General features: G+C 39.3%; 3 protein-coding genes across 6 annotated transcripts; 2 read left to right on the top strand and 1 right to left on the bottom strand.

Annotated features, from left to right (window-relative positions):
* Window positions 1–5,568: 5,568 nt before the first annotated feature.
* Window positions 5,569–5,892, bottom strand: LOC120104185 (putative late blight resistance protein homolog R1A-3). The gene has a single exon (XM_039114817.1). The coding sequence runs from the start codon at window positions 5,890–5,892 to the stop codon at window positions 5,569–5,571; it is 324 nt and encodes a 107-aa protein (XP_038970745.1).
* Window positions 5,893–7,211: 1,319 nt separating this feature from the next.
* Window positions 7,212–20,000, top strand: LOC103721591 (protein GFS12). Of its 4 annotated transcripts, none has more exons than XM_039119407.1 (17): window positions 7,213–7,454; window positions 9,195–9,229; window positions 9,356–9,427; window positions 9,543–11,717; window positions 12,037–12,364; window positions 12,507–12,722; window positions 12,816–12,888; window positions 12,983–13,188; window positions 13,283–13,345; window positions 13,489–13,697; window positions 13,817–13,928; window positions 14,072–14,593; window positions 14,827–15,122; window positions 18,019–18,262; window positions 18,339–18,412; window positions 19,168–19,303; window positions 19,632–20,000. In XM_039119407.1, exons 1-17 carry the CDS (start codon window positions 7,323–7,325, stop codon window positions 19,779–19,781), a joined length of 5,043 nt encoding a protein of 1,680 aa, XP_038975335.1. In that variant the 5' UTR covers window positions 7,213–7,322; the 3' UTR covers window positions 19,782–20,000. The 4 variants fall into 4 exon arrangements, with proteins under 4 accessions (XP_038975373.1, XP_038975335.1, XP_026666021.2 ...); XM_026810220.2 differs by having other exon boundaries at window positions 19,629–20,000; XM_039119415.1 differs by having other exon boundaries at window positions 7,387–7,454; window positions 9,343–9,427; window positions 19,629–20,000.
* Window positions 20,001–21,526: 1,526 nt separating this feature from the next.
* On the top strand, window positions 21,527–26,715 carry LOC103721602 (pentatricopeptide repeat-containing protein At1g08070, chloroplastic-like). The gene is made up of 2 exons (XM_008811868.3): window positions 21,527–23,525; window positions 25,662–26,715. Exon 1 carries the CDS (start codon window positions 21,632–21,634, stop codon window positions 23,258–23,260), a length of 1,629 nt encoding a protein of 542 aa, XP_008810090.2. The 5' UTR covers window positions 21,527–21,631; the 3' UTR covers window positions 23,261–23,525; window positions 25,662–26,715.
* Window positions 26,716–26,932: the final 217 nt, after the last annotated feature.

Here is a 26,932-nt window from a genome sequence, read left to right as displayed (position 1 = left end):
GACTAAACTCAATAGACTTGGACTTTAGTCTAAAGGTATTCCCACTATTTTATACAAATTGGTAGCCTCTACCTCTAATTCGAAAAATTACTCCTAATTCTTTAGTGGGCACTAGAACCCAATAGATCACATATAGGCCCGAGTGTGGCTCGGCCAACCCATATGCACCTATTGGTAGGTTCTTAACCAATTGCTTCACCAAGCAACTTCTAGTGATGATTTTGCCCTAGGTTTTCCGGCAGGCGTGTGGCGCCTCCACCGAATACCCTAGTCAGGTCCAACCATTAAATGATAGGGTTAAGTCTAATCAACTAATAGACGACCAAGCCCGAGTGTGGCTCGGCTCACCTGATCGCCTATTGAAGGTACACTTAACTCATCATATATTGAATGACAATTCCAATGCTTGATAAGTACCAGGCGTGTCGCGCCTCCAATAATTATCAAAACATTGGACCCATTATCACCCAACTTAATGGGAGGCTATGACCTAGTTATCTCCATAACCATTTCATTTTAAGGACCTAATAATTTTAGAGGATTTCATAATTAGGATAGATGAGAAGATCCGGTTAGTCTAATTTCTCCCACTGACTTCACCAAATCAGATTAGACTCAAACTGGTTAAGGAGACACCTAAATCAGTCAAACTGATTTTCCTTATAGGCATGGGCTAACTCGAATCATTAAGTGATCCAATCAAAATGTGATTGACCATGTCGGCCAGGTAAGTGAGATCGGTGGAAGGGATATGCCATTAACTCGGCAAAGACGAATCAGTGCGAGTAGCTCCCAATTAAAAACCACCGGTCAAAACTGCCAAACTTACCTTAGACACCGACTGGTTAATCAATTTCGATTTGATTACTCAAATGACTCGGGCTACACCTCTGAGCCTAAATCAAGTTCCATCTTGGTCTAATCAAAGACATGGAATTGATCAATCTACAACTATTGTATTTAACCTAGAGTTTCCTTGACCTAATCTAGTTACTACTTAATTAGATTTGATCAATTAACTCTAATTAGACCATGTTTGATTCTAACCTTAGGTCTAACCCAATCCTAAGAACTTGATTCAAGCTAACCCATATGCCCAAAGAATTATGCAATGTCAATTAATTGAGTTACAATTCTATTTCATAACACTTAATTCTCAATTAAGTTTAGACTTATGAAAGTTTTGATCATTGCATATTTCTTTTTAATTACATATTAATTACAATCTTTCAGTTCTTAAAATACATTTTCAGATCTGAGTTTTTGTAATTAATCACATGTAATCAGATTTAATTCATGTTTAAGTCATTATGTTTTATGTTCATGCATCACATATACATAACAACATGAATTAATACAAACAACATACATCTTATGTATTTGTTTTTTCACTTTTATTTTCAGATCTGATTTGTTCATTAAAATCAGAGATCATATGAATCATAAACTTTATTTAGATCTAATCTAAACAATATTATGATTTCAGATTTATTCATGTTACTAATCCTAACACAAACATGCATCATATGCATCCAAAATTTCAGATCTACTTAATCATGCATAATCAGCAATTAAATCAATCATAAAAAGCACTTTAGATCTAATCTAAACATGTTAATGATTTCGGATTTAATTGCAAGAATTAAAACATAAAAGTTTAAACATAAACCTGGCTCTGATACCACTGAAAGTGAATCCTAGGTTCTTCGGTGTTAAGCATGCTGATTTTTTTTTTTTTTTTTTTAAAACCATGGCTGAACCTGATCGGGTTGCCTACGTACCCCTTCATAAGGGGGATCAAGCCATACGTAGTTCTTTTTAAGTTTTAAAACGCAGCGGAAAAATCGAATCAAACAATTTAATTCATGCATGCTTACAAGATCAAATCTAGAAATCAGCACCTTAAGAACACATAGGATTATGCCGGAATCGTTTAAACAATTATGCTAAAACTTTTATGCATGATTAACTATCAGATCTGAAACTTAAGAACTCTATTCCGATTAATCTCCGAATATCCATTGAATGGATTCTGGAGATATCTCCGTGAGGAGCCCCAAAAGAGGGTAAAACCTCGGGGAATCAGACCTAGATCTTGACACCATAATAAAAGATTAATGTAGGATTAATACCTTTTATGATGGATGAAACTTGTGGATCTGATCCTCGACTTCGCAGCCACGCACACGAATGGCCTCTACGAGAAGTCCACGCGAAGTTCCTGAAGAGATCCAATCCTGCGGAAGTGCTAGCTTGCGCAGAATTTCTTGAAAGCTGAAATCTGCCCGTCGGGATTCAATCAACTCTTGATCAATCGTCTTGAAGCAGATAGAGATGAGGTTTGTAAGGGAAGTAGAGGACTCAGATCTGATCTTGAATCTTCTAGATATTCACCCTGAAAACCCTATCTAAAATGGAGAAGAAGAGGAGGAGGAGGCGGGTGAGGAAGAAGACTGCAATGGATGTATTTTTGGTGCCCATGTTTGACCCCTTTTAATGGCCTCCGAATTTTCATTCAAAATTCGAAATTTATTTTCAGAAAATCTCTTTTAGTTGGCACATGCAAAGGAATAGGAACAACCCAAATCAGATCTCAACCAAATCTGATTTAAATTCAAATTTTAAACACATGTGCAAGAGGGAAGGAATTTGAAATCCATGCGGCAAGGTAAAACACTTCATAATTTCGAAATCACCTCTTGAAATTCGAATTTAATCCATTCAAAAACTCAGACGCCACCTTGGCTGATGGTTTGAGTGATTAAAATCATTTAACACATTGCTTAATGTTTGAATTTAAATTCAAATAACAAACAATGTCGCCATGTGTCAAGCAATGGGTCAATGTGCCATGCAATAATTTTGGTTTATTTAAAATTCATGAAATCCAATTCCATGTCACCAATAATTGCCACATCATCTGAGCCTAATCCCCTTGGGTTGCACCTAATCAAATTTGGTCAAACCCGAATTAAAACAAAGCAATTTGGTTGAACCCAATCTAATCAGGTCAGACCCTGATTGAGCTCAAATTGAATCCAATTCAACTTTGGCTCATGCAAACTCAATCAAATTGAATTATTACTTTGTGTTGGACCTAATTCAATTAGGTCAATCCCCAATTAAGAACAAATTAATTTAAAATTAATTTGATCAGCTTAAGTCCTTTTTGGTTCTGACCTAATCCAATCAGGTCAAAATCCTGATTGAGCCCAAACTTGAATCCAATTCAATTTGGCTCATCTTTAGCCCAATGACTCAATCAAATTGAGTTTATTAGTAATTTAATTACTAATTAATCCTTCAATAATTACTTTAATTATTTTATAAGATAATTTGCCAATCAAATTGACCAAATTACCCCTGAATGATTCTTAATCATTCATCAGCTTTCTTGATCAATCAGGAATCTTCTATGCGTGTGACCTCATAGGTTCGAACCTAAGCCGGTAGTATAGGAACAATTTTCTACACTAATCGATGTGACCATCTAGCAATGGTACCCGACGTCCGGATAGGTCGAATATATGCGAAGCAAATATTCTGGAACCCTGAACTATGGTTACTGTATAATTCAATCCCTTTGACTCCTAATGCCAGGATGACTTAGAGCTCACTGTCAACCCTATAATTAGTACATCCATTATGTGATTAACTTTAGATATCCCGTGACTCCTCACCGGGATTACCCTGGCCAAGGTTTTGCTAAATTAATCACAAGACATTATCTCCTGTTTTCAGGAGGGGTCAATTCCATCTTGACTCACAACTGACTACGCAAGTACTTGACTGCACCCAGTGACCTTCCGTCACTGAATTAGAAATTCAGGTAGTCCGGTACCAAAGTACAGTGAGTTGCTTGCTAGTCACAGGTTGCGGTCTCAGGTCAGAGGGCCAAACTTATACCCATATCCACTCGGAACATCTCTCGACAGTAGAGCGTTCCGGAATTGGTCACGTTTAGTGAAATGTACTTCTACACTTCACTTGTGTGGCATACCAGTGTCTCCACACTCCTTGGTTAAGAGGACAACCAACATATATGTCACACAACGACCTAATCTCGATAATGTTGTCGTCCTAGTAACAACATATCATTTCGTCGCAAACAAGTTTAAGGACTCAAAGATAAATCCTCCTTTATCATAACATAAGTCCTAAGGACTTCATCATATAAGAGTTCATTTGAAGATGAAATGATGAATAATGCCAAATAACACTTTATTAATTTGTCAATTCATTTACAAAATTCAATCATCAATATGCTGACGATTGACATTTAGGATACAAATTCCAACACCCTGACGCAGCCCATGATCCACTGAATCCATGCTCCAGGAAAATCAAACCCCTGCAAAGACTGGTATACAAACTTCCATCGCATCCTATCGTAGGCCCACTCCATATCCAGCTTGACTCCCATCAAGCTTCTCCTCATCGGGGCCCTCCCCAAGTCAAACATGAACTCCTGAGCTAACATGACATTGTCGGAGATGCTCCGACCGCCTATAAAAGCTCCCTGCTCTGGATTGATCAACCTCGCAAGAATGTCCCGCAACCTGACGACTAGGATCTTCGCTGTAGCCTTGTACAAAGTGGTGCATAGGCTAATCGGGCGAAAGTGACCTGGCTCAGAGGCATCCGGCCGTTTCGGTATCAGGGTAATGAAGGTCCGCTGCCAGTCCGAAGACATCACTGCTGTAGTAAAAAACTGCTGTATGGCCGCCGTCACGTCCTGTCCCACTATCATCCAGTACCTTCGAAAGAATAACGGTGGAAAGCCATCCGGCCCTGGCACTTTGTCCCCCTCAAGGGACCAGACCGCCTTCCGAATCTCCTCCACCGAGACCAGCCTGATCAACTCTGCAGACTCCTCCTCCGACACCCTCACTGCCGGCGTCAGCATCTCCACTCGGCCCCTCTCTCCAAACTGCTCCGTCCACCTCGCGCTGAAGAAGCACTCCACAATCCTCCGGATCATAACCGGGTCATCTGATAACTGGCCATCCTCACCCCTGATGACTCTGATCCTGTTCTGGTGCCTCCTGATCACTGTCGCCTGATGAAAGTACTTGGTGTTTCGGTCCCCCTCTAAAATCCACTGTACCCTGGACTTCTGTCTCCATAATGTTTCCTGCTGTCTGGGAAGGGAATCATGTAATGCCAGGTGTGATCTAAGCTCCCCCATCATCTCCTTCGATAACCCTCCACTCTGTGCTTCCTGAAACTATAATCTAGAAATGGCCTCCTCTTCCTCCTCTGTTCTCCTGAAAATATTCCCCACTTCCTCCCGATTCCACCTTTTCAACCGCCTCCTAGTCAACTCCAACCTTCGGGATACCCGATACATAGCATCACCCCTAACCGGGGAGCTCCATGCCTCCCTCACCATCTCCCAGGACCGTGGATAACTAAGCCAGAACTTCTCAAACCTGAAAGGGGAACGAACAGGGATATGTGTCTCAGTACTCACTAGTAATGGATTATGATCCGAGGCAATCCTCGGCAGGTGTCTGACATGATGATCTGGAAAGCACTGAACCCACCCAGCTGTAGCACATACTCTGTCTAATCTCTCTCAAACTCGCTCGACGTAAATCCTTCTAGCACAATCAACGCAAGAGGTAGACCGCTGCGCTTCTTTGCAAGGTTCTGACCCACACCTTGTAACTCGCCGGGGATATCTTGATTTGGAGAAACCTTCCTGCGAAAAAGTTGCCAACTAGTCTCTGCATCTTCTAGAACATGCAATTCATATGGATCAATAGATGGGTCGATAGACTTTGCAACTTCAATATTACGGGTAGTAAGGAGTACTCTACTTCCATTGTTTCTATTAGGAAAGACTTGGCATATTCTTTCCCACACCAGAACTTCCCATACGTCATCCATTACAACAAAATACTTTCTGTCTTGAAAAAAAATTATATAGCTTCTCTTTTCAGCTATACTTCTGTCATCTTTTCCAAGTCTTCTAAAATATTGTTTTTCGCGATATCTTTTTAATATTGCTTTGACATCGTATTTCTGTGAAATAGTCAACCAAACTGATGTATCGAAAATTTGAAGACTCGTTTTTCATCCATTCGACTTGGTCCCTCACCCCACGCAAGAAAGCAGCTTCTTGGAGGAGAAGGTTGGCAAGCTGAGACACCACACGAGCAACGATAGTCTTAGCCATCCCTCCTTCCCTCTCTTACTCAGACGAGGAACATTTTAGAGGATGGTCGATCGTATGAGGTCAAGAAGGAGAGTCTTTGATCTCTGGGAAAGAAGTTCTCTGCATGCCAATCATCATTTTTGATGACTTTAGCATGATTGGACGAAGGAAGGGGGTCAACGGGGTTCTATGTGGGTCACCACAAGAGGGGAAATAGCATGTGAGACCCCCTCAGGCTGTACTGGCCACATAAAACCCGGGCCCCACTGCCAACCACTGCAACAAGAAAAGCCCGGCCGGAGGACACCTCATCCTCCGACCGGCCCACACCTTACCCTCTCTCCACGTGTCCCAACGTCGCGCCATCAGCTTCTTCGCGGGTCAGCTGTCTAGTCTTGAACAGCAACCAGCCTCACATGATGAGGTGGCCAAAGACAACTGCAAATCAACTGCAAATCATTTGCAAATCATTCTTTGGAGGTAAAATATTCCGTTAACCACCTCATCCATGTCTCCATTCTTCGATAAAAAAAAAAATTTGCTAAGTTATTCTTTTATAGGCAGCATCTACCTATAAAATAGATGAAAATACCTATGTCCCTCATTTAAGATTATGAGCCGGGGCCACCGCAACCATCGCTTATTCATAGAAATTTTTTTCCATAAAAATACAAGATATTTTATCGTAATATTATAAAACAAGTAGCTGAATAAAAAAATATTTTTTAGAGAAGAAAATGCTAATTATTTCTGAGGACAGCTTCTTAGTCTAATTCCATCAATTTAAGGCCGAGAAAAAAAAAGTTAACTAGACAATATTATTCCAATATTACGAGAATCTTCTCCACATAGCAAGGTGCCTCTTTGTTACTTGTGCTTGCTAAGTTGGGCTTTAATTAATTGGGGGCCAGTTGCTAGTGGGCCTGCGAGACCTGAGAGCCCACTGATCTCAGATCAAAGAGATCCAAGCCGTCTGATGGATAATCTAATCTCTAATGAGAACCACCAATCAGACGGCTCATATCGCCCCAATGGTTCCACTTACATCCCCTTGGACGCGCCGCTACTTCCCTTTCCTTGTTCTATTCGGCCACGGGCGGAGCTCCGGCGAGATCCTCACGCCGTCGCCGCCGCGCTCTGGTCTGCCTCCAGAGGGAGAGCGATGGAGGGCGCGACGCTTCCGTGCTTCGAGTGCTTGGAGCGCGTCGTCCGGTCCGATCTGTCGGCGGATCTCGTCTTCCGCTATGGGGTCTCCGACTCCGCCCTGCCCTTTGGCTCCACCGCTGTCGTCCAGGTCTCAGTCTCATCGCTCCTTTTACAGAATTTCGCTTCTTTATCTTCAACAAGTTCCAGAGATTAGATCATTTTGTCTCCTAACTGAGGGTTTTGTGTCTTCTTTAGCGAAATTTCCTCCTCCTCGTTGATTTTATGTGTGGTTCTTTTCCCTACTAGATCCGGCTTCAAAAATTCGAACTTTTTGTTTGTTTAACAGAGGTTTTAGTGTATTACCCAGCGAAATCTCGTTCCTTGCACTTTACTTTTTAGTTGGCTACTTCTCTCCTCCGGAGTTTGTTCTAAATATTGGATCTTTTTGTTCGCTAACTAACATTAGTGCATGCTTTCAGCAAACATGCTGCTTTTCTGAATTCTTACGCCATGTGGTTTGTAACTAATAGACTGTTTTGTTGGGGTTTGATTGATTTAAGGGAAAAGAGATTAGATGGACCCTGGGTGATATTTAGTATTCATAAGTTGGAAAAGGATAGATAGAAGTTGGGTGTTGAAGAGGGCTATCGAATTGGATGAAGCAAGTAATATATTGCACCTTCAGCGGCCTTTCAGTCCTATCTTTGTATATTAGTGGGATTAGCAAGTAACTTATCATGCTTCGCATGACATCTCTAATGTGCAAACAAGTGGCATGCTTTGGTATCGAAACAGCACAATCTTTTTTCATAGATACTTTAAGGATACACAATGAAACTTGTGAATCATATTTTTTCTTGTGTTGAAGATGATATTGGATAGTTTTGCACCGATAAATAAATTTTCTTTTTAATCATTTAACCATTAAAGTTTAATTTTGATTGTTAAATTCATCAGTGCTGCTGTGCTTACATTAAATTACCCATCATGTTCTAAAGAAAGTAACTAATTGCCAAAAGATGGCTATATCTATATAAGTTAGAGCAAGTATTGCTCTTCTATGTACCCAAAAACCCTTAAAGAAAATCTGAATATGAAGCTTAGTTTCCTATCCAGATAATGACCCGGCTACTGAGCATCAAAAGTTAGGTTTTAAAATGAATACTAACACATATTAAAATGAACATGCACATGGGAATGTCTCAGCAAGAAAACTGAGTTATTTCACCAACAAATCAACACTTTGGTTTTTAAGTTTCCTGAAGTCCCTGTTTTCAAGTGACATAAAAGAATTTACTGTCAATTTAGATATTTCACTCGATGACATGGAAAAAAAATATCGTAAAGTTAGAATGGTTTAATGCTACCCTCAGGATTTTCTTTTCTTTTTCTTTTTTTTGTGAGGTACAATGGTGTCCAAGTCATACTAAAGAATACTTAAAGATGTTTGTCAAGGACTGGTGTAATTTAAGTAATTGAGATCTCTGAGCTGTATGACGTGTAGTAAAATTGACCATTCTATACTGAGTAGATGGTGATTGAAAATAACTGCTGTCTTTGCCATATAGTACCTTCTCTCAATTTGGATGCAGAAATGATGTGGTTATTTTAAAATTCAAATAGGTCTAATAAGATCTGTACGACTTCATTCATTCAAAATTGCCATAAATTCATTATTTTAGTTCCTTTTGGTTAAGACATAGAGGATAACGTATGTTCCTCCAATCCTATATTCTTGTGTTGGACTAGTTGATCTTGTTCGTTTTAAGTGTTAAATGTGCCTGCCATTTTCTTTCTTCTTGTCTGAGACTGCTATAAAGTTGCTCCATGACTGATGTATCATGCTGATTTTTTTTTTTTTTGACTCATAATCTTTCTATCGCTGCAGTCATATTTGAACCAGGGAGCAGACAATACTGCAGGGTAAATTAAATTTTCCCATCTATCTCTGTTTGTCACATTAATTTGAAGTTTTTGCTTTTTTTCCCTTCCTGTCAACTTGTTTTCCCTTCATGGCTCATGCTGGAAATCTGTAGTGCTGAATTGCAGTGAGGAGGTCTCTTCTCAATTTGAGCTTGTGGGGATACCTAATGATGATAAAAGATTCTTTGTTGCAAAATTGTAAGTCATCATGTTTTTCATTTATGTATGTTAACCGAGTATCCCTATCTCTGGGAATGTGCAAAATTGACACCTAAAGAGCTTTATGATGTATACTTGACCTCACTTCCTGCAGTGGCCACAACTATTTGGACAATGATTTCACAGATGGTAAAGATGAGATGTCCTCATCAGAACAAGGTCATTGTCAAGCTGAACTTGATGCTGGTATTCTCAGTGATGGCATGCCATCTTTGTCCGGAGATGACTCCCTATGTTCAGGGGAAGGCCTGGTGGCCCAGAATATTGAAGGTTCCACCACCATTGCTTACAAACAGGGGACATGTTTAAGAGTGATCTCTGCATTGAGTCCATTTGCTCATGTCTGCAGGGGTTCCTCTGCCACAATCAAAGATCTAATTTGCAAATATACATCTGAATTGACTGAAGACTTTGTGATTTCATCCCTAAATCTCCTAATGGAAGGAAAACTAGCTGGGGATTATGGTACAGAGTTTTTAAAGTTAGTTGGTTTTCCTGCATTCAGCAAGAGCACTATTCCTACCAGTGTGAGACATCCTAATATTGCCCCTGTTTTAGGTATTCTGAAAACACCTTCATATGATTATTTATTGCATGCTAAGGCTCCAAACACTCTGGACAATGTTCTGCACTATAGCCCCAAGGCATTGAAGTCAGATTGGCATATTAGGTTTTTAATTTATCAGGTGCTTTCTGCTTTAGCATACATGCATGGTTTGGGGGTTGCTCATGGAAACATATGCCCCTCCACCATCCAGTTAACCAATTCATGTTGGTCATGGCTGAGCGTGAGCGATATGTGTCTTCTGAAAGGTCGCCTGAGTTTGAAAGAACCTGCTTGTTTGAGGGCATGTTGCTGCATGGAGAACTGTCCTTGTCAAGCTATTTATGCTGATTTGAAGCTGCCAATGTCTATGGATTGGCATTCCAATTTCAAGCGGTGGTGGAGAGGTGAATTAAGCAACTATGAATACCTTCTTGTCTTAAATAGATTAGCTGGGAGGAGGTGGGGGGATCATACATTTCATACAGTGATGCCCTGGGTCATAGATTTCAGTGTAAAGCCAGATGAAAATTCTGATGCTGGTTGGAGGGATCTCAAGAAGAGCAAATGGAGGTTGGCAAAAGGTGATGAGCAATTGGATTTCACATATTCAACATCAGAAATTCCCCACCATGTTTCTGATGAATGCCTTTCTGAATTAGCAGTCTGCAGTTACAAAGCCAGAAGGCTGCCTTTGAGAATACTTCGTTCTGCTGTGCGCTCTGTCTATGAGCCTAATGAGTATCCATCTAACATGCAAAGGCTTTACCAGTGGACTCCAGATGAGTGCATTCCTGAGTTTTACAGTGACCCTCGAATTTTCTCCTCTATCCATTCTGAGATGAGTGATCTGGCTGTGCCATCATGGGCTGCATCTCCTGAAGAATTTATCTCATTGCATCGAGCTGCATTAGAAAGCGATCGTGTATCACGAGAAATTCATCACTGGATCGACATAACCTTTGGTTACAAGCTTTCTGGCCAAGCATCTATTACTGCCAAGAATGTAATGTTGCCTGCATCTGATCCATTAATGCTGAAATCTATGGGGCGTCGACAGCTCTTTATGAAACCACATCCTAAGCGCCATGGAACGGTACCTCACTCTCGTTATCATAGCCATGAAGAATCATGCAATAAGTATCAAGTTCGAGGAAATGATAATGAGAAAAACTCAAGTATGTCTTCTGATAATGCCAGTCGGTTGCACTTTACTTCTCAGGATCATCTCCCTTCAGGAACTGGTTATTTGGAAGATTTAGAAGAAGCTTCTTTATTTTGTGAATCTGCGCGCTATTTAAATCCAAGCTATCATTATGTAGAAAAAATTTTTGAGAATTTTTCACCCGTGGAAGTTTCACTAAATGAGCCTTCCAAAATGGAGAATTTAGAATCACCTTCCAGTGCTCCCTCAATTCCATCTGATTTTAATTTAGGTTGTCTTCTTGAATATTTTGAGTCTGATGATAGTGGTTCAATGGGCTTTCAAGAGTTTTTGCACTGGAGACAGAAAGCATCCTCTTTGGGAGTATGTTCTGAAGATCTTGCAGAGGACATATTCTCCATTGGGTGCATACTGGCTGAACTTTATTTGAACAGGCCACTTTTTGACCCTGTTTCATTAGCTGCATACAAGGAAAATGGCATCATACCAGGAGCATTGCAGGAACTGCCTCCACACGTTGCACTTCTTGTTGAAGCATCCATCCAGAGGGACTGGGAGAGGTATTTGACATTCGGTGATTACGAACTATGCTCTGAAATAATATTGGATTAGGTAAAACAGAACAATTAAGATGGACTCTTGACTATATAGAAGATCTCTTACACTGAAACTGTGATTTTTCACAATGGAAGTGGGAGAACTAAACTCCCATATTGGGAGAAGGAAAATGAAATGAAGTAATAACCACGGTGTGTCTCTCTTTATTATTTCCGTACAATATTTCCTTCAAGATAAGCTCATCCTGTTAGTATCTCTAGTATTTTATGCATCATAATATCCGATGCTTCACTGCCTCTCAGTGCTTCATTCTCTGTCCAGGAGACCATCAGCGAAATGCTTTCTGGAGTCGCATTACTTTCCTCCAACAGTCAGGTCTGCATATTTGTTTCTTTCCCCACTTCAGCTGTTGACTAAAACTGGGCATCGCCTTCAATATGCTGCTAAGCTTGCAAGTGAAGGAGCCCTGAAAGCTATGGGAAGATTTGCTGCAGAAATGTGTGCGCCCTACTGCTTACCACTTATCACATCACCTTTGTCGGATGTTGAAACTGAATCAGCTTTATGTTTGCTGAAAGAGTTTCTGAAGTGCTTGAGCATTCAAGCAATAAAAGCTTTGATTTTGCCCATCATTCAGAAGATTTTACAGGCCGGTTAAGAAAAAAACCAATAGGACAATTTCATGTAGCTTGCTTACTTTTTACTGGTTTTGCCAATTTGCATGCAGCATTTTGTGTGGGCACAATAGTTTACACATTCTGATCACCTGTATGTTATGATTTTCACTCCAGGTATCAGAATATTCACATCTGAAGGTCTCTCTCCTTCAAGATTCCTTTGTGCAGGACTTGTGGAACCGATTGGGTAAACAAGCATATCTAGAGAAGATACATCCTTTAGTGATCTCTAGTTTATGCAACTCACCTAACAAGATATCTGCTTCTGCTGCTGCTGTCCTTTTGATTGGTTCTAGCGAAGAGCTTGGTGTTCCCATTACAGTTCATCAGGTGAGTTTTGCAGGATGAGCTTCTTGATTAAGACCTCTCTCAAATATAAGTACACAATATTGGATTATTATTAACATCAGAATCATGTTCCAGACAATTTTACCACTAATCCACTGTTTTGGGAAAGTACTTTGCGCTGATGGAATTGATGCTCTGGTTAGAATTGGTATTTCAGTTTGTTATGAGATTCCCTTTTATTGATTTTCTGTTTTCGATGGTTGTTAGTATTCATAATCTACCATGGATCATTTGATTAACAGGTGGTCTTCTTGGAGAAAATTTTATTGTCAGGCAGCTTCTGCCTTTACTAAGGAATGTTATTCTCTCAAGCATCGATGTTTCTCGGATGAATAAGCCTGAGCCTGTGCACAGCTGGAATGCTTTAACTTTAATCGATAGCTTTTCTACCTTAGATGGTTTGGTCTTGGTCCTGCCTGTAGACACGATCCTTAAGGAGCTAATTCAGGTTTAAGTAGTTTTCGTTGATTCTGCTTATTTTATTTATTCACTTAATTCGAAAGTTTTTCATCTTGTTTATTGTTCTTTTCTTAAATTTGCAGGACCAAATCTTCCTCCATGTGAAGGTTTTAATGCAGACTCGTATGGATCTTTCCGTGATTCAGGCAACTAACCCTACGTTCTTTATCCTTTGTTTTCCTTGTGATCCATTTCTCGTTTTATAGTGTGTTATCACATGTTAGTTCTTTTTCTTTCTCATATCATTTCTTTTTTTATATTTACTCAAACTATCTGCTATCTTGGCTAGGTTGCTGCAACTACACTCATTGCAGTCTGTCAAAGGATTGGACCAGAATATACTTCTGTATTTGTCATGCCGCGACTTAAAGATCTGTTTGATGAGCTGGCCTTTTCTCAAGCAGCAACTTATGGAACTGGTCCCGATGGGAGAGATTCTAAGGTTTCTCGATTAAAGATAGATGAAAAGTTTCAGATTGAAACCCGAAGAGACCTTATGTAGGTGAAAACAATATCAAAGTCGTTATCTGAAAGCTAATTTATTTTATATTTTTGTAGAACTCCTACAGGTTCCCTGATGATGTAATGATATATGAAGTTGTGTGAATGTTTTGCAGCTTGCTTTTGTATCCTCCACTTGCTTCCCTTATTGGCATAGAGAATCTTCGCAAGTGTTGTCCCACATGGTTTCTTTTAGAGCAAATTCTTCACAAGATTTACAATTGGAAGGTAAACATGCTTCTCTTGAACTGCCAAGGAGCCCAAGAGCATGTCTTAGTTTGTTGGTGATCCCAAGGCTATCTTCTTGTAGATATCCTACCCTGTATACTTATATATCATCATTCTAATCTGTCTTACGCTTTTATTTTAAGTGGGAGTCTTCTGGGGAAACTTGTAGAAGTGTTGGTGAAAATTTGAACCCTCAGATGCTTGCTTTTGGAAAAATTTCTTCGTCAGAGTACAATCCTGCCAAACTATTGCTTAATGGTGTTGGTTGGTCTATTCCGCAATCGCAAGCAGTTAAAAGTGGCATGTCGGCGATAAATTCCAGGCTTGTAAATGAGCATCAACCAACTGCATCAGGAAATCATTCAGTAACCTCAAACCTTGGGAGCCATGAACCATGGTTTTGGTTCCCCAGTCCTGATGCTAGTTGGGATGTTCCTGATTTTCTTGGGCGCAGTGGAGGCTCAAAAGATGAACTTCCTTGGAAGATCAAAGCGTCAATTCTTTACTCTGCCCGTGCTCATCCTGGAGCTCTGAGATCTTTAGCTGTTTGTCATGATGAATGCACAGTTTATACTGGAGGAGTTGGTCCTGGATTCAAAGGAAGTGTTCAGAAGTGGGAATTGCCTAGAATGAACTGCATATCTGGCTATTATGGCCATGATGAGGTTAGCTTCCTCTATTGTATTTTCTTTGAGGGTCTCATTGTACATCGTTAATGCTAATTGAGATATTCTTTCTTTAAGATCAGGAAGCCTTCATTTTCCATCTTTCCATGAGAAAAAAAAAAATTATTATAGTTTTGTGATGTAGATTTCACTTGCCTTTCAGGTTTATCTCCTTGTCTTCATATGTTTCTTTCTCTGCTACTACTATTTTGAAAGTTTTTATTTCTTTGTAGGTGGTGAACTCTATCTGCATATTGTCTGTTGGTGGAAGGATAGCTTCTTGTGATGGTACCATCCATATATGGAATGGACAAACTGGGAAGCTGATAGCAGCATATGCTGAATCATCAACAAATTTCCCACTGTCGTTGTCAACCAAGGTGAACACGGAGCAGCCCAACATGCTTACTCCAAATGCACTCTCTGGCGGAATACTGTCTAATGCATTCAGTGGTAGTTTGTACACATGCATGAATCACATAGAGTCTGATGATAAGCTTATAGCTGGCATGGGAAACGGTTCAGTCAGGTAATTTTAAATTCATTATCGGCCACATGTTAAAAACATGGTTTTCTTGGAATGAGTTTTCCAGACAATTTCATATTGTTGAACTGATTTTGTGCTATATATAATGGTGTTTATCTTCTTGTTTAGATGGTGTTATTTGCTTCTCTTGTGCCTGGAGATACTTATATTTTATTATATAGAACTTCTGGTAATTTCTCTAACCATCGGAAGTCCAGAAAAATTGAAGAGGCATGTAGATGTAGCAACATGACAATGCAGTGGACATATATATGTTGCTACAACTACACTTAGGATTTTTGTTAGCTGCATGCTCGATAATGTGCCTACTGCATTTATCTGAAAAAGCCATCACTATGTCAAAACAGTTCAAGTTATTGGATAGCTACGATAATTTTAATCAGAAAGTTGAGAGATATGAAAACGCATGGTTCGCCGTACCAGCCCGAATCAGGCGGTACAAGACGTACCATACTATATCGGTTTGGTACCGGTACCTGGTATGGGTGGCGTACCGACACTCGGTATGTCGACAAGATCATGTACCATACTATACCGACATAGTGCTAGTGTGGCACTAGTACGAGGTCCAGTACCGAGAGGCGAATCTTGCGAAAATGTGTTTTTTGGTTTAGATAACTAGATATGCTATTTACGTGACCATCCAACCCTTCTGATTTCTGATCTAAATTTTGTACATACTCGGTTGACTATTAACCTTTGATGCAAGGTCTGCCGTACCGACCGTACCAATGTACCGGTGGGCACCGGTACCAGTACCATACCGAATCGAACCGGTACTGTACCGGTTCGGCTGGTTCGGCCGGGTTTCGGCCCCGATGCCAATTTTTTTTTGGGAGTTCTCTTTTTTGGATTTTTTTTTGATGTTTCTATGTTAGGTTTAAGATTTAAACTAGATGATGCATCTTATTACTTCCAAATGATTAAAATCATGAGATGAAGATAAAATATCTTCAAATTAAGATGCAATCAATTACGTACATTTAAAGCACTATCGGATATCTAAAATCGGGTCGAATGGCAATGCTTCTCGTGGATATTCAGATCATCAGCATAATAACGAGGCAGATTAACTCATCCTTCTAATCAAGCGGCGTTGTAGTCTTATATGTTCAATTCCTGAGGAATGCGCGTCGGGTCATAAGAACTCTCGGATCTCTTGCTGAAGCTCTGGCTCTAAAAGGTGTCCTGTTGTTGATAATATGGCTGTGGAGGGGGCCATCCGAATATGCCGGCAGCAAAATCCTACTCGTAAGACCCTCCGGACTGTGCAGGATAGTAGCCACTGGAAGATAACTCCGATGCACCATATCCATAGGCTGCCTGAGGCCACGAATAATAGAAAGATTCAGAACTTGATACATCTATGGATCCTGCTCCATATGCGAGGTCATCTGTAACTGCATGCTGTCCTCCTGAATGGCCTCAAGGAGCATGTTTCTTTTTAAATTTTAAATTAATTTTTAATTTTTTAATTATTTTAAATTTACTAAAAAAATTTTTGCCTCTAAAATGACTTCTAAATTATGTACAACGTTCTACAATTTTTTTATTTTTTTATTTTTTATTAAAAATTAATTTTTAAACTTTTTTATTTTTAATTAAAATATAAATTATATATATTCTAAAAAATTAATGTCACCATGCATATCGTCCATAGATCTATAACATATAAAAAATTCAAGACGAAATGAAAATATTGGGCATCATTTTCTATTTTTTGCAATTTTTGACATTTTTTTAAGTACATTAAAAGAAATATTAAAAAAAGAATATAAGGAAAAGAAATCACACCTTAATTAGCCTTTGTTGAATTTTTTTTGGAAGGGAAACGATGCTCTCTCACCTCCTTAATATTTTTTATGCAGTCTCTGAAGGATCCATCCGCCCTTCCTTCCTCTGCTGGATGCCTTCCTTTTCCTTCCCTTCCTCCATCTTTTTTTGATTAATCCCTACATTTTCCTTCCCTTCCTCAATATTTTTTGGGCTAATCCCAACCCTTCCCTTTCCTTCCTCAATTTTTTGGCTAATCCCTTCCCTTCCCTTCCCTTGCCCTGAAATGTGTTCCTCGTTCGGCTTTTATAGCCAAGCGGGGAGAGGCCAAACTCAAAGTGATTGAACAGCCACGCGCTGTCGGAAAAACGCGTGGCCCTATGCCACTTTCAGCCACAGCACATGGCGCTGTGGCCGAAAGGAAGACAGTGTCTGGCCATAGTGGCCACGCGCTGCCGGCTGCAGAGAAGGCTACGTGCGGCAAAATTCAAAATTAACCTGTACCGGTGTGAATCGGCCTGGTTCGCACCGGTACGGACTTGGAATCGATCGGGGTCGGAACCTATTTCAAGGGCTATACTGGACCGGTTCCGGCCGGTTCAGCATATCTTGCTTTCATGTATTTCATTTTGATATTAAATTTGTGCTTGCGTTGCTTGCAGACCTACAGCTTTTGACTATAGCTAGAGGGCAGAGTTTCATATTACCATAACTATCCTTCAGCAAGGAATTGTGCACTTCGGCATAAGCATGACCTTTTCTTTTGGTGGAAAAAATGCATGGCCACTACTGGAATAGACTAGTATGTTTTGACACAAGATGTGAAATGTCGTTGTTAGGTTGACAACCAGATGTAAAAAATCTTCTCATTCTAGTTCTATGTAGCCCGCTCAACTGGGTCTGGCTCCAAAGACTATTTTAGTGGGAAAAGGTTTGGTTGTCATTTTTATAGTCCATCAAGTTACTTTGCTATATTTCCCCATCCTTTCTTGTTTCCTCTTTATAAAAACATGTATGCTTAAAAAAAGAATCTTTTTTACAGACATGCTTGTACTTATATGCCAATGTATATGCATATTATTGTTTATAATGTTACTGCATGCAGGTTCATTGATGTTGTTCAAGACCGGAAACTGCACCTGTGGAAGAGTGATGTAGCTGAGTATTCTTTTTCATCACTTGTGTCAGCCATTTGCTCCTGTGGTTCTGAAAAGCTTCAAGCAGAGAGAGCTGTAGCTTCGCCATCTTGGATTGCTGCTGGGCTAAGTTCAGGACATTGTAGGTTGCTTGATGCAAGGAGTGGAAATATTGTTGCTCTTTGGCGAGCACATGATGGCTACATTACTAAAGTATGCTTTGTAAAGCAGTTAATCAGATATCATTTTGACTATTATCTAATTGTCAGTTAAACTTTCGTGTATACAGTTAGTATCACCAGAGGATCATTTGCTTGTATCCAGCTCTCTTGATAAAACCTTGCGAGTTTGGGATCTGAGAAGGTACTATCATTTGACCATTACCATCTATTCATATTTTATAGTCTTATTCTACTTTTGCTGTATCCAATGGCAAAAGAACTTTTATTTTGAAATGGAATGTTTGCTTTATTAGAGAATTGAGTAGCATCCAGAATAAAGAAAAAGGTAGAGGAGTCACTTGACTCTTCGTCATCAAATTCCATCACATATTAAAATGTATATTACCGGCTCTTTGTAATTTTTTAAAGTTTTGGTATATCAATGACTTCATGTTTTTCTTATTCATGCTTAGTACAACCTCGTCCACCTTCCTGCTGAACAACTTTTCAGCTCATATTTTTGAATTGAAATGAAGCTTATAATGTTATTTGAAATTCTCAAGAAAAGAAAAAGGAAAACAAAGTCCAAATTTTTGGCAGCTAGTCACTGAATGTGCACCTTTTCTTTAAATTCTTTTTAAGGAAACGGTAAGCAGTAGGCTCTGAGTGCCTTAAGACTTTTATTTAAATGTGCACCTCATATGTTTGAAGTATTGAATATTCCAAGTTCCTTGCTGCAAAAGAAATGTTACACACACTTTTCCTGTCTTTCTGCCTTGATTTTCTAATTATTCAATGGCTTGCTATTTATTACTTCTTGGAAACACTTTGCTCACCTAAGTGGCACAACAACATCAAGGAAACACATTAAATTATTCAAATTGCAGGAAACAGTATATAAGCAGAGCAATGAATGCTTGTACCTTGACTGAATTTTTTCTCAACACTGTATGGCAGGAACTTGGCTTCTCAATTGAATGTTTTTAGAGGCCATTCTGACGGCATCTTCAGCTTCACCATTTGGGGTCAGGATGTACTCTCAGTTTCCAGAAATAAGATTGCACTGACCTCTCTTTCTAGATCAACCACTGAAGTATGTAAACATTAGTCTGTCTTGCTTTCTAAATGGAGTAATACATATTAAGATTTTGAACATGCTTCATTCTTGAATCCTTAATGACAACATTGTGGTCTTTGACCACATAGAGTTTGTGGTGGGGTTCATTTGTTAAGGACCCCACTGTTTCGGTCTGAGCTTCAGCAAGCTCCATTATTGACCTCCCTTGGAACCTTTCAGAAGAGGTTCCAATATTTTTGGACCTGACACCATCTCTGCTTCTCACTTTTTTGAAAAATATCCACACAATAATCACTCATTGTTTCCTTGATTTATGCACTGATGAATGGTCTCTTGGCAGCAGGGTGGACAGCATTGGCTTTCACTTCAGAAGCTGTATTCTGCTGATAAGGGGATGAGAAACCTCTCGGTGCTCTCCACCATTAGTGTGCTTCCTTTCTCACGATTATTTCTTGTTGGAACAGAAGATGGTTATCTGAAGATCTGTTGTTAGCGATTTTGCTGAGCAGTATAGTTTCTGTTTGCCTCATATTCAGTTGCTGTTTCTTAATTTTCTTGGCAATTCAATGTACATTGCATGTAATATTGTTGTAAATTATCTTTTTGGAAAAGAAAAAAAAACACCATGGGCACCTCATGGAGGTGATGTGTCTTTATGTTTTGTGTAACATTATGTTTTGGTTGTAGCAATATACATTGGGTTTATTTGCTATATACCCTTGCCACCATTATTCTGAGGAGGAAAGAAAAACATAAATCATAAGTTAAGAAAAACATAAATGTAGTATGAGATCCTCAAGTTTGAGTTGGGATTTGCCAATTGGATTTGGGCTCTGATCTGAAGGGGTACTGCCACCATTATTCTGAAGAGAGAAGAAAAACATAAATCGTAAGTTATGAGTAGCTGATGGTTGCATTTGAACTTATTGGCTGCTGCTAAATTGTTGCATCATTCTACAAAATTAGATGGGTATAAAGCTAAACATAGAGTTTTCTTCTCTTCATTTATCCCCTGCCAGTCTCCAGAGTTGTAAATCCTTTGTTGTTAATTGATTGGGACTAGTATACTGATTGCGAGACCTAAGGCTATATAAGTATCAACTTCTGTAGATTATCCATACAAAAATATCGAGGCAAAAGAGAGGAGTTTCCTCTATCCCCTAACCTTCCAGATTTTTGGAATCTTTCAACCATAGCGTTCTACTCTCCTGGTTTCTTGCATCAGTTCTTATTTTTTTAGCTTCTTTTAATTGAATGAATTGTTGTGATGGAGTCTATTATTTCAGGAGATTGAGGCATGGTTTTAGATGACGGTAATAACAGGCCATTTTAAGGGCATCTTTGTTAATTTAAGAATTCAAACGCGTATGATAACCCAAAAAAGATGCTATATATTATGACCACTTAACATTATAAAATGGTTCATTATTTTCACATTGCCGTAGTCCACAAGAATTTTTGCAGTTTATGTTATTTTCTAAAATATCTAGAGGGCAACCATTTAAGTGTAAAATGAAATTTCAAATAAAAGGAAATCCATAATGCCATCATTTTGCTTTTAAAAGGCCATCATATGCACTTACAATAATGAACAGTTAGTACAATAATACAGCAACTAAATATTACGCAAATAAATATTTGAATATTGTAGCCTAATATAAAATTATATGGGCTTTTCAAAGGATTTTAGTAACTATGATGGTGTTATTACCCTATGACTTATGTCTATTATGATAATAATTTTGCCATGACATGACATAGGATTGGACAAGAGAATTGAGCAAGTTGGTGCCCAATGATAAAAAGGGAATAATTTTTTTTAAAAAAATAACTAATATTCTAAGATGTCATTGGGCATATTTTTAATTTTTAATTATTATAATTAAAAATAAAAATTTATTTTTCAGAATTTTAAATTATAAATATATTTGATATAGTTAATTATTTTAAAAATATTAATATGATGATGGTAGAAGTGGGGGTAGTAGTGGAGGTAATAGGATGGTGATAGTGTTAGTTGTAGTCTTGTGGGACAATATCAATATGGCATACTTGGTGACAATAGATACGGTAGTGTCATGATCACGGTAGTGATGGGGGTTATCACCAATGCAATGGGGTAGTAGTGGAGATGATGCTGATGGTGGTGTTAAAAAATAAACTTTCTATTTTTAAAAAATAGTGTAGGTAAAAATTACTAACTTTCTCTCTCACTTTTTTTTTTTACTCTCGATGGAAAGGACTTGCGCTGAGCAAGTTAGCTCCACGGGATAAATATCAAGCATCAAAGGGAGAAGAAACCCATTTACATATTTGACCGTTAACAAGCCGTCGAAGTTTGAAATGTTCGCGCCGTTCTCTCAGTATCAATTGCCTCCTCCTCGTCAACAACATGGAAGATTTCCAAAGAGAATCCGCAGAGCTCCCAAGGAACCCCATCACCCCCTTCCTGTCATCACTCCAGAACGCACAATCCTCAAATTCCACCGGCTTCTCTCTGATGGCGCTCTCACTCTCAATTGTCGCACCTTCCGCTCCCTCTTTAAAGCATGCCGTGTTCTCTCTGCCTTGGAAGAAGGCCGGCAGTTCCACACGCAGGCTGTCAAAAGAGGCGTCCTTTGTGATGTTTTTGTTCAGAGATCTCTTGTTCGAATGTATGCAAAGTGCCTTGCTTGCCATGATGCTCATAAACTGTTTGCGGAATGCAACGTCCCAGATGTTGTTTCTCAGAATGATTTAATCATTGGGTTTATAAAAATCGGGGATTTGAAGACTGCCCGAAAGGTTTTCGATGGAATGGGTGAGAGAAATGTAGTTTCTTGGAGCATTATGGTTGATGGGTATGCAAGACATGGGCAGATGGAGATTGCTCAGGACCTCTTTGATTCAATGCCTGAGAGGAATGAGTTCTCATGGAATTCATTGATATCTGGGTACTTGAGATGTGGCAGCGTGGAAGTTGCTCGGGGCATCTTTGACCAGATGAGGCCAGAGTGGAGTGTGATCACTTGGACAGCTCTGATATCAGGATATGCACAGAATGGCCAGTTCAAGGAGGCCTTGGACCTTTTCCTCGAGATGCAAATTGCAGGTGTGGCACCGAATAAAATCACGCTTGTGAGCATTCTTCCAGCGGTTGCACAGCTTGGTGCTCTCAGTCAGGGGAGGTGGATCCATGCTTACATGGACAAGATGGGTATGGAAGTGGATTCGGTCCTTGGTTCGGCTCTTGTGGACATGTACTCAAAATGTGGCTGCATTGAGGATGCTGTTGGCATCTTTGAAAAGCTCAAGCATAAGGAATTGTCAGCTTGGAATTCTATCATCTTTGGTCTTGCAGCCCATGGTCGTGGCAGGGAAGCCCTTTGTTTTTTCTCAAGAATGCAAGAGGATTCCCTTAGGACCCCTAATGATATCACGTTCATTGGTGTTTTAAGTGCTTGTGCACATGTAGGTTTGGTCAATGAGGGCCAGATGATTTTTGATCTCTTTACCAATTACTACAAGATAACTCCGAACATAAGACACTATGGGTGCATGATTGACCTTTTAGCCCGTGCCGGGCTTTTGCAAGAGGCATTGGAGTTTGTGGAGAAGATGCTGGTGGAACCTAATGCAGTTATCTGGAAGACCCTGCTCAGTGCATGTAGAATTCATAAGAAAGTTGAAGTGGCTGATCGTGTATGGAGAAAAATAATTGAATTGGGCCCTCAAGATAGCGGGTTTTACACACTTATCTCTAACATTTTCAATGAGTCTGGGCGATGGGATGATGCGGGAAAGGTGAGAAGGAAGATGAATGATTTACAGGTTCGGAAGATTGCAGGTTGCAGTTGGGTGGAGGTGGATGGGGTTGTTCATGAATTCTTGATGGGCAGAGAGAGTTTTCATGCTCAAAGCAGAGAAATTCGTTGTGTATTATATGAGATGGAGAAGTTAATCAAATTGGAAGGATGTAATGCCGAGCAGTAGAGTTAGCTGAACAAAAGTAGAGAATCAATTAAATCATTAACTCAAAATATATAATACTTTGCTAGAATATGATGATTGGTCCTTGAGGTGTTTTGGAATTGGCAAGCAGAGTAGAATGATTGCCATCTTTAAAACCAGCCTAGCAAGTTTGTACATTCCAACAGCATTCGGGAACAACTCAGAGGTTTTACATTGATCTTCACAGGAAAAGGTGATAAGAACTGGAATCTGAAGTTAAAAATCTTGACCAAGAAATATAAAAAAGGTACCATCACCTTTAGAAGCACTTACACTTTTCCCTTTACAATCAAATTGTCATACTAAAATTAGTTTTCCTTCTAGTTCATGAAGAAAATGCTCATGTAATAGAGACATCATTATCAACAGATCCACCAGCTTATTTGTGCTTATTATAATGTGATAAATGTGAAAATCATTGAATTTCAAATAAGTACTATGAGCATTATCGACTGACCTCAATGCCTGAGCCTGTGTTTTAGTTACCCAAGTTAAAGATATCAGAAAAGTTTGTATGTTCATATTTGGATCATGTCTGGCAAAACCTCAACCTTATCTCAGAAATCTTTTTAGGCTCCTGAAATATAGCTCACCGCTGCTTCCATCCTTGTTTTTTCAGTCATATCCCCAACCTCCTCATCAATTCATATGAGAATTAGACCAAGTGAACCTTCAACTTTCTTGTAATTTAATCCATATTTGGTTCCTTACTCATATTTAATTTATCATTAAGTTTCAGTGCAGCATCTTAATTCCACTTTGCACATTGAAAACTCTAGACTTTATTTGTCAAAATGTTGCTATCTTTATTTTCTCCATTCTTTCGTGACCATTTATTTATTTTTCTTTTTTTGGTTGTCTCCTCCCAGGTATTCTATATTACCAGTTTTATCTCTATACTGGAAAGAAATTCTATATGGATGTATCTCTTCACAGAATCAATTTTCCTATGCATAATGTTTGATTAATTTGCACATTTTATGCCATGCTAGTTTTTTGGGAAAAATATGCCATGTTTGTTAACTTTTGTCTGCCATAGTTTCCCTTTGTAGCTTTAGCAATAGAGGTTCTGCTAAATTGTCATAACCCATTAATATTGTCCAGTGAATGTATGGCTAGCTGTTTCACTAGCTCTTACCTAAAAATTTGCTTTGATTGCATTAAAGAACGCATTTATTAATTTTAAATATTTCCTGTAGATTGTGTAAGTGCCATTTCTGTGCATATATATGCTGCAGTCCTAACTAATATGTTTCAGCAAAAGTAGCTTTGTGTTAACGACATAATAAGAGTGGTTCCTGATGATTTAGCTTACCTTCTTAGTACTTATCATCCTACAGCACACTAAGAGAGTTTTCTTTAAGATCTCGTTAGTTGATCTTTTGTATTAGCTGCAATATTGACAGCTCCGCTCATGCAAACTAGCATGTTAATTTCTTTGTCATGTTTTAGTTCCACATACTTATTTCTGTTTGGTGCTTAGACAATATAAATGATGTGATTACATTTGGACATTACCTAACCATCTATTTGAAAGTGGAATTTGAAGCTTAATCCAACTGAGTTGAACTTAAAAAGGATCCTCAATGATCCCTGCTTGTGCTTACATGATTTGGAGGGTTATCTCTGCCAAAGACATGGTTGTATTACCATAACAGCCCTTAAATTTTGATCTTAAAAGTAAAGTATTGTAGTCAGACATATTATCTCCATGTCAGATGGGGGGCCCTTAAGATTTTTTTCCACCTCCTCCCATCCTCATTTCTTTCATAGTTCTGCATTAATGTTTGCTGGTCTGCCAGGCACCACAAGTGGAACTGCACTAGTTGGTGGTTGGGGTTCTGGTGCTAGGAATTTAAACTTCATTAATATTCTGACATGGTTATTTACTACAAAATGCTAGTTGAGTCATGCTAGTTGAGTCGTTTCATGGGACCAAAACTTTTTGGAACAGCTTATCTGGAAAGATGAGATGGCTACTAAATGAATGCTTCTTGGGAAAAAGTAAAAGGATAGTATTGGAATTTAAGTGAAGCTAAACCTCTCGGTCCCTTCTTCCTCTCTTTTGAATTTGAAACAAAACTTTTGAAACAATCCCTTTTCCAGCGCCATGATAAGAGGCACTCTGCTTGCAGATCAAAACAAAATCTTTTGACACAGCAAAAGAAACTTTTAAACCTTAAAGACTTGATCGAACCATATAACAACCCTAATTTGCCCGAGGTGATCTCCTTCTCTTTGAACTTTTGCATCACTAATAGATAAATACAAAACAAAAAGGTATAAACAATTATAGTTCTCTTCTTGCTCTATTTCTTTCTTTTCTTTTTCATTTTTCCTTTTTCTTTTGTTTTGGTGAAATGACCGTCCCCTCACCTTGTAGGATCTCCAGAGGACTGGCAAGTCCCGGTTCAGAGCTCCTTCATTGCCTGGAAGAGAAAGGAAGGTGAGTCAATCTTGACCTTCCAATAATTCCCTTCTTCTCTCCTTTAAGACGTCCAACTAGGTGTCCATCTAACACATCAATTGTTCCTCAGTCTTTGTATCAAATGCAACCTTATGGTTGGTAGTTTGTTTTTTCTTTCTTTCTTTCTTTTTTTGCATAGATGTAATTAAACCCACTACAGATTTCTAGGTTGAGATTTGAGCAGTATGCGTATCACTAGCTTCAGATGGACCCTTGAAATCCTACAGTCCTGGACCAGTCAGAGGAAACCAGGTGTCCACAAACCAGTCTTAGGTCCACTAGAAAGCAAAGGCCATGAAGGAGGCTCACATGGCAACTGAGCTGGTAATAAAAATCCACTTAAAGGCTCTGGCCACTGCTAAGCTGGTCCTGAGTTATTATTGCTTTTGCTATAAAATGGGATTGGTACACCACCTCACCATCCATGCAAGCTCCTTTGAGTGACCAAGACATGGAGAGGTCTACTAATGAGATGGTGCTGATCCTTGCTCTCCTCCTGGCCACCTTTGCAGTGTGCCTTGAGGGAAGAAACATTCAGAGCGAGCCTAAACCTTACAAGCCTCAGAATTTCTTTGGGTTTGGGGGCATCATTACTTCTCCTGGGCTTGGTGGTGGTGGCGGCGGCGGCTCGGGTATGGTTCCTGGGGGCTTTAGTTTTGGCACGCCGATCTTTGGATCCAGCCCCATCGTTGGAAGCGTGCCTGCAACACCTGGTGCGAGCATCAGAGCTCGTCGAGGTGGAAAGCCATGACTGGATTGCTGATATTGGACCTTTTTCTATGTTCACTAGGTAGAGGGCGATGTAGAGCCTTTTAGTTTGTTAAAGTGTGCTTTCTATTTTTGTGTAGCTTGTTAAACTTATGATGCTTTGGAGCTCAGAGCAACTGTTGTTTTAGTGTAGTTTATCTAGTGTGGTAACATGCAACCATATCAGTGCTTTTTAGTACTCAATGTAAACATATGTAGCTCAGCTCACTCTCTCTCTCTCTCTCTCACACACACACACAGAGGAGACGCATGCACTATATAATCTTTCCCCTTCATCCATTCTTCTATATAATCTTCTTCACACACTTGATCTTCCATAATGTTATTTATTATTCTTCTTTTATTTTTTCCCAAATACATTCTTATATTCTCTCTCTCTCTCTCTCTCTCTTTCTCGATTGATATATTATCTCAGTACT

The sequence above is a fragment of the Phoenix dactylifera genome, chromosome 1, assembly GCF_009389715.1.
Source record: "Phoenix dactylifera cultivar Barhee BC4 chromosome 1, palm_55x_up_171113_PBpolish2nd_filt_p, whole genome shotgun sequence".
Classification (NCBI taxonomy): Eukaryota; Viridiplantae; Streptophyta; class Magnoliopsida; order Arecales; family Arecaceae; genus Phoenix; species Phoenix dactylifera.
This window is presented reverse-complemented; position numbering and strand designations above follow the sequence as displayed.